This window comes from Schistocerca piceifrons, chromosome 8 (genome assembly GCF_021461385.2).
Source record: "Schistocerca piceifrons isolate TAMUIC-IGC-003096 chromosome 8, iqSchPice1.1, whole genome shotgun sequence".
Lineage (NCBI taxonomy): Eukaryota > Metazoa > Arthropoda > Insecta > Orthoptera > Acrididae > Schistocerca > Schistocerca piceifrons.
Genome location: NC_060145.1, coordinates 14,792,900 through 14,810,606, shown reverse-complemented (window position 1 = coordinate 14,810,606; position 17,707 = coordinate 14,792,900). Strand labels below are relative to the sequence as shown.

Below are 17,707 nucleotides of genomic sequence, written 5' to 3'. Positions count from 1 at the left end.
ACACGAAGATACCACATACTCGTGTGAGACATCAGTATCAGCACCTGAAAGGTGTTTGAAAGGGGTCCCAATTTGGCCAGCTAGCCAAATTATAAAATACCTATATTTGCAAGGCACTCAGATTTAGCAGTAGTCCAATGTCAGACTGAATAGGAATGTGGATGCAGGCATATTCGTTCTCAAGGTTCAATCACTCACTTCTGACCACCACTAGGTAGGAATGCTGTAGTGTGTGCCACGCACATCGTAACCCCTTCACATCTGCACTTGCCATTCAAAAACAAGTAGTTGACTCCCTGCAACATTCTGTGCATTCCTGCACCATCAGTCAAAGACCAGCAGCAGCCAGAATAGGGGCTATCGGCCCATACATAAACTTCCATCAACACCACAGCACAAACAACTGCATTTGGAGTGGTGTCACGACTGGGAAGCACCGACTGCTGGGGAACGGCATTGCACTGTGTTCAGTGATGAAGCACATTCTGCACCACCCCAGATGACAATCGTCGGTAAGTACGGTGGCGGCGCAGGGAGAGGTCCACCTGCTCCAATGTGGTGTGGTGTTTTTCCTATGTCACAGGGAGGGGAACCGTCTGGTACGACTTCAGGTCACGGTTGTTGGAGGTTGCGAGTACTCAGATGGCACGACAGTCCATCAGGGACATCCTGCGTTCTCGTGTTACTTCTCGTGCAACTGTAAAGTGCTGTTTTTCAACAGGACAATGTTCGTCCACATGCAGCACGTGTGCAAACTGTGTGATGTTGGGATACCCCCTTGGCCAGCACGATCACTGGAACTGTCTCTGACAGAATGTCTGTGGGACCAGCTCAGACGTCAACACTGTACCACTACAACAATTTGCAGCACTGTCCCCAGAACTGATCTTGGAAGGACTGAACCACTGACTTGTGAAAGTTCTGTGACAAGCTGGGCTGTGACTTCTTGGATTTGTGTGATAGGGTTGAGAACTGTAGTGTCGCCCTAAATGGGTCAGGTGTGCACTACACACCGGAGGTTGCTGCTCAGGTAGCTGACTGTGTGGGGTGCACACAAGATTTTTTTTTTTCTAATTATTTTTTTCATTTTTAGTTTAGATGACTCTCCATCCAATCTAGATAATGATAGCTGTAGGAAACCCAGAAGTATCAGTGTAAGATCAAAAGAAATGCCTACCACTGATGAGAATATTAAAATCCTAATGGTAATTGTTGATGCATTCACAACAAGGTGCCAGAGTTTGGAGCATTAATGAAAAGCAGTGAAACTCACCTAACACTAGGTACAAAAAGCTGGTTGAAGCCTGAAACTGATAGCACTGAAATTTTTAGGAAAAATTCAAGTGTATATTGAAAGGATAAGCAAATGGGAAATGGAAATGGAGTATTTGTTGCAGTAGACAAGAAACGCAAATCCACCGAGGTAGAAATTGAAGCTGCATGTGAAGATTGTTTGGGCAAGACTCAGCAGCAGGGGTGGGTGCAAAATAATAATTGGATCCTTCTTTTGCCCACCAGACTCTTCTCCTGATGTGACATAACCTCAGTTCACATGTACACAAGTCCCACAATCATATTGTAATTGTCAGTGCCGGCTTCAATCGTCCAAAATTTTAATGGGAAAATTATAGTTTTGTTAGTGGCAGGTGTGATAAGACATCCCGTGAAACTTTACCGAAAGCTTCTCTGAAAACTACCTAGAGCAGATAGAAAGGACACCACTCATGATGGAAATAATATTGGATCAAACTGCAACAAATAGACCTTACCTCTTTGAGAATGTCCATATAGAAACTGGTATCAGTGGCCATGATGCGGTTGTGACAACAATGATTACTCAAGTACAAAGGACAGCGAACACAAGAAGAACGATATGTATGTTAAGTAAACTAGATAAAAATAGAGTAGTGTCACATCTCAGTCAGGAACTTTAAACTTTCAGCACATGGCAGGAGCATGCAGAAGAATTCTGGCTCAAGCTTAGAAGAATAGCTGACCATGCAATGGGTAGATACGTACTCAGAAGAACAGTTCATAAAGGGACGAAACCTTCACTGTACATAGGCACTGTAAAGAAACTTCTAAAGAACCAGAGGTTACTGCACAATAGGTGTAAAACATAGCATAGGGCTATAGACAGATGCTGAATGAAATGTGTTTGGCTGTCAAGAGAGCAATGCATGATGTCTTCAATGACTACTGTAGCAGAATATTGTCAAGTGATCTTTCATGGAACCCAAAGAAATTCTGGTAATACGTAAAGGCCGTTAGTAGCACCAGATTCAAGTGTCCAGTCCCCAGCAAATCAGACAGGAAATGAAATCGAGGGTAGCGAAGCAAAAGCTGAAATCCTTAACTCTGTTTTCAAATGTTGCTTTACAAAGGAAAACTCAGGAGAACTGCCCCTATTTAATCCTCGTACCACTGAAAAGATAAATGAAATATATATTAGTGCCAGTGGTGTTGAGAAACAACTGAAATCGTTAAAACTGAAAAATCTCCATGGCCCAATGGAATGTCAGATTCTATATTGAATTTGCGACTGAGTTGCCCCTCTTGTAACTATAATCTATTTTAGATCCCTTGACCAAAAAACTGTGCACAATTCCTTGAAAAATGCACGTCACAACCACCTACAAGAAGGGTAGTGGAAGAGACCCACAAAACTACCGTCCAGTATTGTTAACATTGATTTGTTGTAGAATCTTAAAACACATTCTGAGCTCAAACATAATGAGATATCTTGAACAGAATAACCTCCTCAATGCCAACCAGTGTAGATTTGGAAAACATCGATCAAGTGAAACCCAACTCACACTTTTCTCACATGACATACTGAAAGCATTGGATCAAGGGTATCAGGTAGATGCTGTATGTCTTGATTTCAATAAAGCATTTGACACACCTACACTCATTGTCAAAAGTATGATTATCTGGGGATCAAGTGAAATTTGTGACTGGATTGAGGACTTTTTGGTAGGGAGGATGCAGCATGTTATGTTGGATGGAGAGTCATCGTTAGATGTAGAAGTAACTTTGGATATGCCCCAGAGAAGTGTGTTGGGTCCCTTGCTATTGATGTTGTATATTAATGACCTTGCAGATAATATTGATAATAAAATCAGGCTTTTTGCAGATGATCCAGTTATCTATAATGAAGTACTATCTGAAAGAGCTGCATAAATATTGAGTCCAATGTTGATAAGATTTCGAAGTGGTGCAAAGATTGGCAACTTGCTTTAATTGTTCAAAAATGTAAAATTGTGCACTTCGCAAAATGAAAAAAAATGTAGTGTCCTGTGGCTTTAATATCAATGAGTTACTGTTGGAATCGGCCAACTCATACAAATACCTAGGTGTACCACTTTGTGGGGATATGAAATGGGATGTTCAAATACGTTCAGTAGTGGGTAAAGCAGGTGGTAGATTTCGGTTTATTGGCAGCATACTGGGGAACTGCAATCAATATACAAAGAAGATTACTTACAAATCACTTGTGCAACCAGTTCTAGAATACTGCTCAATTGTGTGGGACTGTACCAAATAGAACTAACAGGGGATATTGACTGTATACAGCTAAGGGCAGTGTGAATGGTCACAGGCTTATTTAATCCACGGGAAAGAGTCATAGGGATATTGAAGAAACCGAGATGGAAGGTTCTTGGAGACAGTCCATGCCTATCCTGAGAAAGTCTATTAACAGAATTTTAAGAACTGACTTTAAATGATGGCTCTAGGGACAAACTCCAACCCTGTAAATATCACTCACATAGGGATCTTGAGAAGATTAGAATAATTACTGCACACAGAGAGACATTCAAACAATAATTTTTCCTGCACTCTGTATGTGAATGGAACAGAAGAAATCTTGATTGGCACAGTGGGCCGTACCCCCTGCTGTACACATCATGATAGTTTGCGGAGTGCAGATGTATATGTAGATGCAACCAGTATCCAGGATGTCAAGGACCAGTTACCAATAGTTACAGGACAGCTTACCTCAAGAAAGGATTACAATGGCTTTATGAGACCCTTCCCAACTGAACAGTGCCAGCATCTAGACCAGAGGTAGCAAAACATGATACTAATAAGTGAGCTCATGCTGCCACATTCTCTATGAATATCTTATAATCACTGATTTGACTTCACATACCCTCAACCTGTGAAGTATCATTTCATTTCCTCCTCTCCTTGTGGGTATTTCACACTCCTTGCCATGCAGCATATATTTTCTAATGAATTGCAAACATTAACCTGTGTTTGTAAATAACATTCTCAATAATGGAACACCCGCGAAATCGAAATGTCGAGTTTGAAAATATTCACTGCAATGAAAGACTTAGGAAGTTACTTATTTATTATCATTTTCTATAGTTCCTGAGAATGTTGGCAAAAGTGGAACTGGAGGGAAGTTTGATGGCAGAAATCTTATTCAAAAATTAAGTCTGATAGCCATGAAAGAAAACTGTCTGTACTTCAATGTCATTGTGGGAATGTTTTCCTGTCAGGAACTCCTTAAAAGGCCCGAAGTCACTTGGGTTGATGTCAGGACTGCCAAGCGGATGGTTAAGAGTTTCCATCCTAACTGAAGTAACCAATTCCGTGTGGTGTGGGATGCTCGAGGTAGTGCACTGCATTGCAAAATCATGAAGCCTCCACTCAGCATTCCACGTTCCTCATTCTGGATCTACATCTACATACATCGACTTTTGCGGTTTTAGCAATGCCTGGCAATACCAGTCAGCATTTACAGACACCCCTCACAATAAAAACGTGATAAGGGCACTTATGTTGATTGCAAAAGGTAGTACATATGACTTCTGACAGATATTGTCCAGCTGAATTTGGTCTCCACAAGTGAGCTACTTTGTTCCCAATGCAACCTTGTTTCTAGCAGGACAGGCAACATCCACATTTTATTCCTGATGACAATATGGACGAGAAACTCTTCATACTGCTAGAAGAATGACAGCTGCAGCCAGATGCTTAGTTTTGAGTTCATCTTTTGTTGGCCTTGGCAGCAACCTTTCACTCTTTTGATGAAAACCAAACAATGAGGTGACAATTTGTGCAACAGTTAATTCTGGGGTAGTTCACCCAAAAAAAGTGAACCTCACATTCTGCGAGACTGCTTGCTGAACATTTTCCGTTATGTCTGGTGTCACCAGCAACGGTCAGTCACCATGGTGACACTACACGCACTCTGGTTGACAGTGGGTCTCTTAGAGGATTAGGCTCCCATGCATACGTAACTCAAACAGCTTCCTGTAGCTTGCAGCTGGTGTAAGATAATGTTAGTGCATCCACTTTCTCGCAGTGCTGTATAATAACAACTGTGATCCCAACACAAACCACTTCACATTATCGCCTCGCACATTCTTTCTAGTATCACATGCACACATCCAGTATTTTACTCTCTCTGAATGCAGGCACTTACATTCTGCATATGTCCCATATTTCTTCATCCCTTTTCTTATTCAGCAGGTTAACTTCAGCATACCTCAGATATTCGAAGACTTATTGAAGTAATACATGACTGGTTACAAAGATAATTTAGGAAGTTGTTAAACTAACAAGAACACACTTCAAACACCTCTGTTGATATTTCACAATAACTACGAAATTTTATTTTAAATATTTTACGGTAAACATAACTTCTCGTGTAGGGAGGCTCATATCCGTGTTACTGAAATTACTTGGAAAGGTTAGACTCCAATTTCAGAGCTGCAGCCACTGAGTCTGACAACCCCATCTTCTCCATTACAGATGTAAACTGTTTGTTAAAGAGCTTTGTCACACTACAAACATCTGTTATCAGGGTATCATTTACTCTCAAAACTATTTGCTATTTCACATATGGTTCTAATAATCCCCACTCCCCTTTTCTGCGTACACCAAGAAGTCTTTATTTTGTTGTTCTCATTTCACTGGCCTCTTCTCGCAAATTTTGTTTGAAAGTCTCTATGACTTTCTTCAATACTCTGCAACATGCCTTGAAACAAGTTCCAAGTCATGATAAGCATCAACACTTAACATTCAGAAATGTGTGCCAGAATCTCAGATGCCACTATTAGTTTCGTAATATGATTTTGTTTCTTAGACCTGTCAATAAAAACATTTTCAGTGGTTGGTACTGTACATTAGGCTACATAGCTGGAAACTTGGCACTAATTTTATGCTTATAATTTTCATAATTTGACCCCCCCTTCCCCTCCCCTAGAAAAAAAATAAATAAATAAATAAAATTTTAAAAAAATCATATACTCAACTAGCAGTAATAGCTTACCTAGATTGCTGAGGTCCACAGCCCCACACCTCAACATCAAGGAGGCTATATGGGATGTCACAAAATTTGACAACAGAGAAATCTATATCAACCTCGAGGCTGGGTTTCCGGGGATCCTGCCCTGCTCGCAGTGCTACTGGGTAGCCCCGTATTGAGGTGTTCAGGTACAGAAGTTTGGGACCCTCTGCAACAACATCAAAATTAAGTATGTTATAAGGTTTATCACTCATTCTTCAAGAAAAATAAAATTAATCAGTCAAGTTCATAAAACATTTAGTACCATTGGTTCTTTTAAAATAACTTGAGGCTAAAAGTATAATCAAAAATAAGAGAGTCTAGAAAAATTATATCATCATTTAAGATTGATACCTAGTTTATATCGAATGAAACTGAATGACAAATGAAACGTTCAGTCACATATTTTCTACGGGATCAATCATGCAGAACACATGCAATATAGTACTTTCAAGTTGTTACGTTTTTCTACAAAGAAGCAATAGAAGAATCAGTTAACATGAAACTGAAAGATACCAAATGTTATCTGTATTTGTATTATTTGGAAACTAAAGCAGCAGAAATTCAAGAGATCATACATAATGACGATGTGCACTGCCTGTATCTGCTCAGAATTTTGGGGTGTTAATTGTAAGCTCCTTCAGAGTTGAATGTTCCTATAATGAAGAGGAAAACAACTTGATAGGACACAGAATCATACAATTCTTCTGTGTAAGCTAGAAGAGTACAGGTTGAGAGGACTAGCATTGAAACTACTTCCCTCCTATTTGAAAGACAGGAAACAGTGTGTAAAGTTAACTTACCAAAATAATGAACAGCTCCTAACGACCAAATCAAACTTCAGGACACTTCAATGTGGTGTGCCTCAAGGAAGCATACTAGGGCTTTTTCTGTTCCTTGTATATGTAAATAATTTATTTGAACCCCAAAATTGCATGGTTGTAAGCTATGCTGATGACATATCCTTCATCAGCTGTGGCAGTGATATGCAGTCTGCAGCTAACAGTACCGAGATCAGTTTCAATACTCTGTCCGCATACCTTACAGCAAACAAGTTTCTTGTAAATAAAGACAAAATGGTAATAATGAAGTTCATCCACAGTTATGATGCTGCCATAACTGATACTGTATTTACATCCCCATTGGGTCTTGCATATGCAAATTCACATAAATTTTTGGGCATCATTGTTGATGAACACTTATGATGGAAAGACCATGTAGGTAATATTTGCAAGAAAATCAGTAGAAATATGTATCTACTGAAACGGGTCTCGGTCTTCTTGGACCATGATACTTTAGGGCAAATATATTTTGGGTTAATTCATCCGCACCTTCAGTATGGTATTGACATATGGGGTGGGGCATCAGCAGTTCATATAGATAGACTTTTTAGATTACAAAAAAATGCAGTAAGAATGGTAGCCAAGGTAAAGAAGAGAGAGCCTTGTAGAGACATCTTTAGAAAATATAAAATTCTTACGGTGTACTCCATGTATATACTGCAGACAGTCATGTTCGTGAAACAAAATCCTGAATTTAATATGAGAAACAGTAATGTACACAACTATGATACACAGGGGGGGGAAAATTTTCACAGAATTGTGTGACCAATAAAAATGCAACGGACCACAGCCCACACAGAATGGGAGCAATTTTCTACAATGCACCACCCGGTGAACTCAAGAAAGTAAATCTAAATATGCTAAAGAGTAGACTGAAGCAATTATTAATAGAGAAGTGTTGTTACTCTATAGAGGACTTTAAGTTGTAGTGACATCTTGGAAAACAGAGTATACAGACAATGTCTCCGGTCTGTCAGTGGTATGAAAGAATGAAATTATACACTGTATTGTGTGTACTGTACTATTATAAATATAAGCTAAATTGTGTTACACTATAGAGGAATCTACTTTTAGTGCCCTTTTGAAAAATAATGTGTACAGACATGTGTCTGATCCGTATGTTATGAAATAATGTAAATATTTTACTGTGTATGTGTAGTGTAATCTAAATTTTCCTGACAATGTTCGAAAACTTTTTGTTATATGGACACTAAAAAGAAAAGTTTTGTTTTGCATGCAGTGACAAGTGATCCGGCAATGCCGAGCTCTGGCACTGTCACCTGTCAAAGTTATTTTATTAAACCTATAGATAAGATAGCCAAATTCAAATACTTAGGTTTGAGCACCTGTTAAAATGGGAGGATAAAAGATGAAATTAGTAAAGAATCAGAGCTGCCACCTGCCTGTTTGTTAAAATCAATGAACATGTTTAACAAAAGAGACAGCTCTAACACGATAAGATAAATACCTATAGAGTTAACTATTCTGTAATGCTGACCTTTGGATGCTGATACTCAACAATAAGAACATGAAAAGCCGAATCCAAGATCTCTGGCAACTAGGAAAATACAGACAGACAGATAAAATTCAGAAAACAGAGAAATACAAGTGAATAAGACTGCTCTAGAGTAACAACAACAACGTTTTGAATGTCTCCAGTACATCAGTATAGCTACATACAGCTACAATGAGTCAATTACTACATTTGCACAAAATAGTCCACACCTGATCTTTTGACACAAGATAATTGTAAAAAATAAACCTCCAGTATGGGCCACACTAATAAACCTCCAGTATGGGCCACACTGCTAAATTTATCTCAAATCACGAACTACTACTACTACTACTACTACTACTACTACTACTACATTTTTGGTGCAGGCACCAAATTGATGGCAACCCTACATAACTGAGCAGCTACATGAATGTGTGGTTTCTGTCCTTTCTGACATGTATGAAAGAACAGACACCACAGGGAATCTGCAGCTGTGAAGCTGTGATACATTACATGTAAATTGTAGGGGAAGGGGGGAAGGGAAGGGAAGGGAAGGGATTACTGATCATTGCATTAACCACTGCAGCATCTGGGACACAGTGCTTCTTGCAACTGCGAAGACTACCTTGGAAGGCCTCTCAGCTGACCCACACTGCCACCAAGCATCACTTATCCACAGCCCCTGCCAATTTCCTCCATGCTCGCTACTCTGAGATTCTTTCAGGTCGGACGTACTTGTGAATCTGCACTGGAGAAGGTGGGTCTATTGCCCATCTAGATGAAACAATTAAAAGTGGTTAACGCACCTGCCTATTAACCAGGGGATCTCAAGTTCGAATCCCGGTCTGGCACACAGTTTCACTTGTCGCCGCTGATTCCGAGTAATGTCCCAATGCAACTGACATCAGTAACCCCTTTTCTTTCCTCCCTCCATCTTCAATTTACATACAACTGAGCCCGTTATCAGCTATGCATTATGCAAAGGAGCATGGAAAGTGGAAAGCTGAACAAATTTCATTCACATGAAAAACATGTTTGTCAGGAGCAAATACCTAGACGTGGAAAAAGATATAACTTGATTTTGTTGGTCAAAACAGAAAATGTGGATATGCCACTACAACTGAAATAACTTAAATTGATGGATGTTAAATAGCATGTAAAACAATGGAATTTGAAGTTTTATTTGGTTAACTTTGGCAATTTATGCAACAAAATAATGTATCCGTTTGTTGTAGAACTACAATTGTGAAAAAACTGCCTCAAACTTGCGAAAATTGTTACATATGTTTCTGTTGGTACATGATCCAGCTCCAATGCAAAAATTGTTATATATATATTCCCAAATAGGAAATGCAGACCACACACTAGTCTGTTTTGATATTCTCAACAGCACTTTTCAGTAAATAATGTAGGGGAACGTAGTGTTCAAATACGTACATGTGCCGTTGAAAAGCAGCAGTGCCGTGGTTTCTTTTATCAAGAACAGCAACTACATTTGCAAACAAGGAATATGTTTTTTGCTGTTTTCTTCTTAAGTCTTTGATGGTTTACAAGTAACTGCCATAACTTGTAATGGTATTAATTTCAACCCACAAGGTAATTGTGTACATGTATACTGAAACTGGCGCTGTATGATACGAATGTGGGGGAAAAAAATTAAAAAATAAAAAGTGAGGCCTATATATATGCAAATAGGATGACTGGATTTGTCTGTAATTAATTTAGTACTCTTGTGGTGTTAAAAAATATCCACACTGCATAAACATAATTTGTGCAGAGAATGTCAAAATGTCACAAGTTTAGAGATCAACAGACAACAACGTAGCCACAGCTGCAGACAGGAAGAGGTGGAGATTCCTCATATTGTCTACAGTTTTACAGAGAGGAGGCATTAGGTAGACAGTAAGTAAATTAGTACCAACACACAGTAATATTTTGTTCGCAACTACCATAATGTCACATTTGAGACTGAAAAAAAGACTGCTGGCTTTGTATGTAATCACATTATGGGCCTACTGTATAAACATCACTGACTGGAGATCTATTTTGATGTTACTTCAGAAACTGAACTCTATTCAGCTCTCCACTCAACTGTATAACAGTAAACTTGGATCCAGCGAGGGAGGTTCACCACTGATCTACGTCAGCGCAAAACATGTTTGGCAACACTGCTACAAATCGGCTATTGACACAATTATTGTGCTTCAAATGCAGACATTAACTGTATATCGTGGATACATGATATTTATAACTGAAGATTCATGCTACACAGATGGAGAAAAATAAAACTGTAAAAGGAGAAATCTTTTAACTTCTCCCCATCTAATAAATAAACACATATACTCTTTCCTAGGCGTTTCGATGAATTCTTCCTTCAGTGAGGCAACATAGGCTGATACGTGTGCACGGCTCCGCAAGCTGTTGTTACATCTGTTTTAAACAAATTGCCAACCACCATTTGCAAGCATCCTGTAGCATAATATCTTCATTGATATATTTTGGATAAATGGCAGCATCAGTCATCAACACTGAAATCCTTTATTTTACAAATTGATTTTGGTCGCTGTGTGATAATCTTCAGTGAAAATTATCTTGTAACCTTAGCAGTTGGATCGGCAACTGCTAAGGTTACAAGGTAGACTCTTCTGTAAATTTAAAAATTATTGTATGCAGTAAAAGTGAAGATATGTGTAGGAAGTAATCATCACAGTACATGTTACACTTCATAGAAAATGTTATGCTGTTATGGTATGGGCCTAAAAAGTTCGAATAATTTGCACTGACAATGGTCACACAGTGACCAAAATCAATGTGTAAAATTAAGCATTTCAGTATTTACGACCGATGCTGCCATTTATCTGAAATATACTGACGATACGGTCGTGGTGCACATTTTTCCCAATGGAATTATACATCAGTAATACCTTAACTTTAAATGTACCATTCACACTGGAGCCAGTGGCTGGTTTCTTTTGCTCGGTTTCAGCAGATACTGTCTTGACGTTCTGTGCTCTCAACCTTAGATTAACTGCTGCACAATATTTTTGGCCAAGAGAAACATCAGCTTAAATGATTTCTCATTTCCAAAAATTGGTTCATCCTTTTTTGTCATCACAGACATTAGAATACTCAGATGTCAGTAAATAAAATGATGATGATTATTGGTGTGATGGATGGATATGGTGTTATGGGCGCTCAACAGTGTATTGGTGTGAGGGGTGCTCAACTGTGCGGTCATCAGCACCCATACAAAGTCCCAATCTTTACACAGTCCAATTTTACCCACTTTCATGAATGATGATGATGATGAAATGATGAAGACAACATAAACACCCAGTCCCCAGGCAGAGAAAATCCTCAACCTGGCTGGGAATCGAACCTGGGACTCTGTGGTCCAGAAGCAGCAACACCAGCCACTAGACCACAAGCTTAAATAAAAGGAACAATATAATTCGCATCGCTTAAGAACACAGAATGCTGCTGCCCATCTTGGTGGCCCACAATGTTCAGTGGTTGTGAGGATTTGGGGGGGAAGGGACCAAATAGCGAATTCATCGGTCCCATGATCTGGACGTCATGAATCAAGGGAGGAACTACACAAACAGCATAGCCCAGCCAAGGGGAAGGAATAACATGCAAACAAAGAGAAGAAAGGGATGGCAGAGCAGCAGGAAGAGGAAAACAGGAACGGGATGGGTGGAAACAGGGAGAGCAGGGGCTGCCCCAGAAATGCTATGTGCCATGGGGTACCAGCACTGCCACTGACCCATCCCAACACCCACAGCATATAATATCATTATCATAATACAATGGCAACACCACCAGGGGAAGAAGACACAAGCAAAGGAGAAACAAAACAGCCTAACAGACCAAACAATACGTACGGAAAATGCAGAGACAACCTGGCCTGTATGGAGACGAGGTCAAGGCCTCCGTAACCAACATCTATGCTAACTGAGGGACTCAAATTCCAGAGGAAAACTGAAGGACTTGTACCTGTGAGGACAAACCACTTTCAAGAACGAAACCAAGGGCAGGCGTAACCATGAGAGCATCGTTCGCTAACACACGAGACAAGGAAGGTGGGAGGGCATATTTAGTGCAAAGGGCTAAAAGGCAGAGGCACTCCAGCAAAATAAGGATCACTGTGAGTGGAGCCAAACTATAACAGGGGAGGGGAGGGGAGGGGAGGGGAGGGGAGGGGAGGGGAGGGGAGGGGAGGGGAGGGGAGGGGAGGGGAGGGGGGGGGGGAAAGCTCACTGCAGAGAAAAAAACCATGGGTCAACCTAGCATGGCCTATACAAAGATGGTAGAGGATGTTAGATTCCCATCAGAAGACACAGAGGGAAGAATGACACATGGTGGTAGTCCCCTTGATAGTGAGAAGTTTATTAGACAAGAGTGGTAGCCTCCCGAGAGTCAGCTCATGATCGCCAATCAGCCCCTGGGGAAGTCATGGGAACGGAGGGGTAGGTGACCGCCCCTCCAGACAGATGATCAGCAAGTTTATGATCCATGATACCTACATGACCAAGAACCCAAAGGAAATCAACCGAACAAGCAGCATCACCGAGATAAGCGAGGTGGTCACAGAGGGTAGACACTAAAGGATGGTGGGGTAAACCCGAGCGATAGCCTTAAGGCCACTCACTGAGTGCATTACATACCAAAACTTAGGTGAGGGAGGACTGTTTAAAGAAGCAGAGGACCCGATAGATGGCCATCAATACTGCAATAAACACCGCACAGCACACGTGGCAGGTGAGACATGGTTTTCCATGCCAACATAAGGCATATAGGCATATCCCACATGATCAGTGGATTTACAGCCATGGGAGGGAGAACAGCAGCATCCTGAAATTTACATAAGAGCATTCTGAACAAACAACAGAACACCACCGGCATGATGGAGTCTTTCGGACTCTAGAAACGATCCATCCAAATTTGGGGCCAAAGAACTAACCAAGGGAGAGTGGTCGGGTGAGTGGGGAAGAGGGCAATGAGCAGAGACTGAAGTCACAGCACAGAGTAGCAAGGCAGAGCCCAACCAGTAAATTCACCAGAGGGTGGGCAGCAGGTGGGTGACAGCCCGAAGCAGCAAAACGGATAGAATAGGAGGGGAGAGCAGGGAAAGAGCAGACAGCGATGGCATAGGAAACAAGGAGCTGAGACTGCCGAATCTGAAGAGGAGGGATTCCAGCACCAACCAGAAGACTATCGACAAGGCTAGTGCATAAAGGAACAGTGGATAAACGGATGATGAACAAGGTCCAAGGGGGAGCAATGTGGAAGGGGCAGCTGATCCATAAACTCTACAACCATAGCCCAGATGACACACAACTAATGCCTGGTACAAGCAGAGAAAGGTCAAACAATCTGCACCCCAAGAGGTGTGGGCAAGGAAGTGATGAACATTGAGTAAATGAAAACAGTCAACTTTCAGATGACGGTCAAATAGAAGATCCAAGAAATGGAACAGGAGGACAATGGTCAAGTGTTGAATGTCAAGGTAGAGCTCCAGATTGAGATGGACCACAGCACAGCGACAGAAACGCACCACCATTGAACGAAGGGGAGAGAACTGAAAACCGTTCAAGTGTGTCCACATGCAAGCAGGCTGGTTGGCACCCTGAAGTTGTCGTCCTCCAGATGCCACAGAGTGGGAGCTATCCCACATTCAGAAACAAACCACATACATAGCAGGGGTGATCAACAGTCTGGCAGAGGCTACAGTTCCATTAATAGAAATTAGGAAAAGAAGGAAATTTAATATAGAGTCCTGTGGAATGCCATTCCCCTGAGACGGCGGAGAGCTGAGAACAGTACCAACCCAGACACTGAATGACCAGTAGGAACAGGTGAATAAAAATCAGAATGGGGCCCTGAAGCCCCGATTCATGGAGCGTAAGGAGGATGTGATGGCACCAAGCTGTGCTGTAGGCCTTATGAGGATCAAAGAAAACTGTGACAAGATGACAGCACTTAAAAAAGGCCTGGCAAACTGCAAATGGTTCAAATGGCTCTGAGCACTATCGGACTCAACTGCTGAGGTCATTAGTCCCCTAGAACTTAGAACTAGTTAAACCTAACTAACCTAAGGACATCACAAACATCCATGCCAGAGGCAGGATTTGAACCTGCGACCGTAGCGGTTTTGCGGTTCCAGACTGCAGCGCCTTTAACCGCACGGCCACTTCGGCCGGCGCCAAACTGCAGTTTCCAGTTGAAGCAGATGATCAATCGGAAACCGTCCATCCCGAAAGCTGGACTGGTAAGGAGATAAATGGTCCCAAGATTCGGGGACTGAGCTGATGAGCCACTATCTGTTCTAGTAACCTGCTGGGGTTACTGGCCATGCTGACTGGCTGGTAACTATCAAGGGGTGACGGATCCCTGCCAGGCTTAAGGATAGGAACCAGAATACTTTCTCTCCAATGTGAGGGAGAAAATGCCTTCTTCAGCTGGGGAAGGGGAGTGGCACAAGGGGGTAAGGGTGTGGGAACTGCAGGAGAGGGGCAGGGGGAAAGGACATAACAGAGGTAGAAGCAGAAGTCATCGACTTAGGATGAAGTCAGTCGAATTTCCCATCAGCCTCAATGGAAGATAAACAATCCAGGGATTATTACCCTTTTACCTTCTTTCTTTTCTTCTAAGGTGGGCAATCTGCTAAGTGTGGAGAGAGATGGTCGCGACAGGTGACACACATCGGTGCCGGAACACAGGGGCTCCCCACATGGAATGGGTGTCCCCAGCCACCATATAGAGGGTCCGCTGTATGTCGGGAAGATGTGCCTGAAGCGCAAGCACCTAAACCACCTCATGGGTGGCAGGATATGTGGCTTCACATCACACCGATAATACATAACTTTGACCTCCTGTGCAAGGTTATCTCCCTCGAAAGCTAGAATAAAGGCGCCAGCATCTGTGCAACTGTCCTTATGACCTTCCTGCACACAACAGACAAAATGAACACCCCATTGTTCCACATTGGTTCAGAGTTCCTCATCTGTCTGAAGGCTAATGTCCCCATGAAAAATGACTCTCTGGACCACATTCAAAGACTGGTGACGTATAATGGGCACCGGGACATTGCCAAGATGATCACAAGCATAAAGAGCAACAGAAGTAGTTTTGATCATCAACAGGGAACCCGGCCACATCTTACTGAGAGACTCCACTTCAGCAAACTTGTCTTCCGTATTTTCCACAAAAAAATAATTGCTTCGTGGTGGCGAATGTGTCCCTGCCTGTCCTAGTACAGACCAGGTAGCGTGGAAAGTACATCACCTCAAGCTGACGAACCTGGCCCTCCTCCGAGGGTGTAGCAAGGGAAGGGAAGGGAAGGGAAGGGAAGGGAAGGGGCAGGGTCATAAGCAGCAGCATTCAGTTATCCATTATCAACCAAAGATATGGCCATACAAGAACAGCCAGATTTTTGGAGCTCGCTATGTTTCACACACATAGCATCTACCCTGATACTATCCACTCTGATCAGAGGCTCTTCCCATGCCTGCCCCCAGCCATACCAAGTGTTGTCTGGCCTGGTGGCTGTTGCTGGGAGTTCCAGTGTTCCAAAACAATGAGCAACCACTCCTTGGCATACATAGGGAGGCAACAGCTTAGGTATCAGAAGTGTGATCCTTGTGCCGTCAAGGGGCTCAGCCAGGTGGGTACGTAACAGCCACACCACATGGAGTGGCTACACATGTTGGTGACCTACCAAGGCAGAGGGGGGCTACAGCAGGCAAGGAAGTGGGAGAGGAATCCATGTTGTAGATGCCAGGGAGGGTGCTCTTCCCCAAATGGCTCACACTACAGAGAGAAAACTTAGAAGTGAATGTCAAAACCCAAAGAGTGACCAAAAATGCCAAAAAGAAAGGATGAAAGATAGAAGGCAAGGAGAACAAAACTGTAAGGAATACAGGAAACCACATGGGTAGCCAGACTGACATAAGTAAGAACACAGAGAGAGGGGAAGGAGGGGACTGTGTGGAAGGAGCAAGATTGGGAATGGAGGAGCACATGGAAGTAAATGCAACCCAAGGAAAAAGAATGGGGTGCAACAGCTCAGGTGCCCTTGGGTGCCACGAACAAACTCACAAATAAACAGTGAGCCCCAGGGGTCCCAAACATTCAGAAAACGAAAGTATAGTATGACTTAAAAACAGAGTATCGTTATAGTCATCTTTATTATCAGTACAATAGAGAAAGTAGTATCAAATGGAGGGAAAAAAATCAAATAACTGGTGAAGGTTCAAACGTGGTGACCTCTGTACTGCACGCTACCAAAACAATAATGCAATCATCCTCTGAAACATGTTGCTAAAGAACTTACTTGCGTTTCATTCATCAAAGTGCATCCGACTTACAACAGTTTATGCACGCCTTTTTTTAACACACATGCATGCATTGTGTAGTTGCTGCTACTCGAGCTGAGAGAGCACATTTAAGAGACGTTCAATCATTATTGGCTGCTTCAAAATCTACATACTTTTCATGGCAAATACTTAAAATTTTACTTTCTTACTGTGCCACTGAATGTCTATAAAATTGCGAGACGTCTCAAAGTATTGTTATGAGAACAATTATTATCTGCATTCATTACACACATAACAAATGATTTCCTTAAACTAACTTTACAGATCGAAAAATGTATTTCCAGATTCAGCAATGTGTAGTGGTGTAATCACATATGTAAGTGCCAACAACAGCATTTTTATTATTTCAATCTCCATTTGTGCAAGACTGAAGCACTGTTCTGTAATGTCACTATAAAATGCAACTGATGATTACATTTGAACCTGGTTTTTATCCATGAATTTTTGACAGTCAAAGATGATCGTACTTCATGCTGACACAAGCTAGGATTACTACACTGTGTGGTCAAAAGTATCCGGACACCCCCAAAAACATACATTTTTCAAATTAGGTGCACTGTGCTGCCACCTACTGCCAGGTACTCCATATCAGTGACCTCAGTAGTCATTAGACATTGTGAGAGTGCAAAAGGGGGTGCTCCGCAGCACTCACTGACTTTGAATGTGGTCAGTCTGTACACAAGATTTCCAC

The 17,707-nt window shown here is 41.8% G+C and overlaps 1 protein-coding gene across 1 annotated transcript in view; it reads right to left on the bottom strand.

Annotated features, from left to right (window-relative positions):
* The window catches only part of LOC124711171 (restriction of telomere capping protein 5), a 69,569-nt gene that overhangs the window by 13,692 nt on the left and 38,170 nt on the right, over positions 1–17,707 (bottom strand). Inside the window, exon 9 of the mRNA XM_047241095.1 lies at positions 6,287–6,470. Coding sequence (XP_047097051.1) covers positions 6,287–6,470 — 184 coding nt within the window. The remainder of the gene's footprint in view (positions 1–6,286; positions 6,471–17,707) is intronic.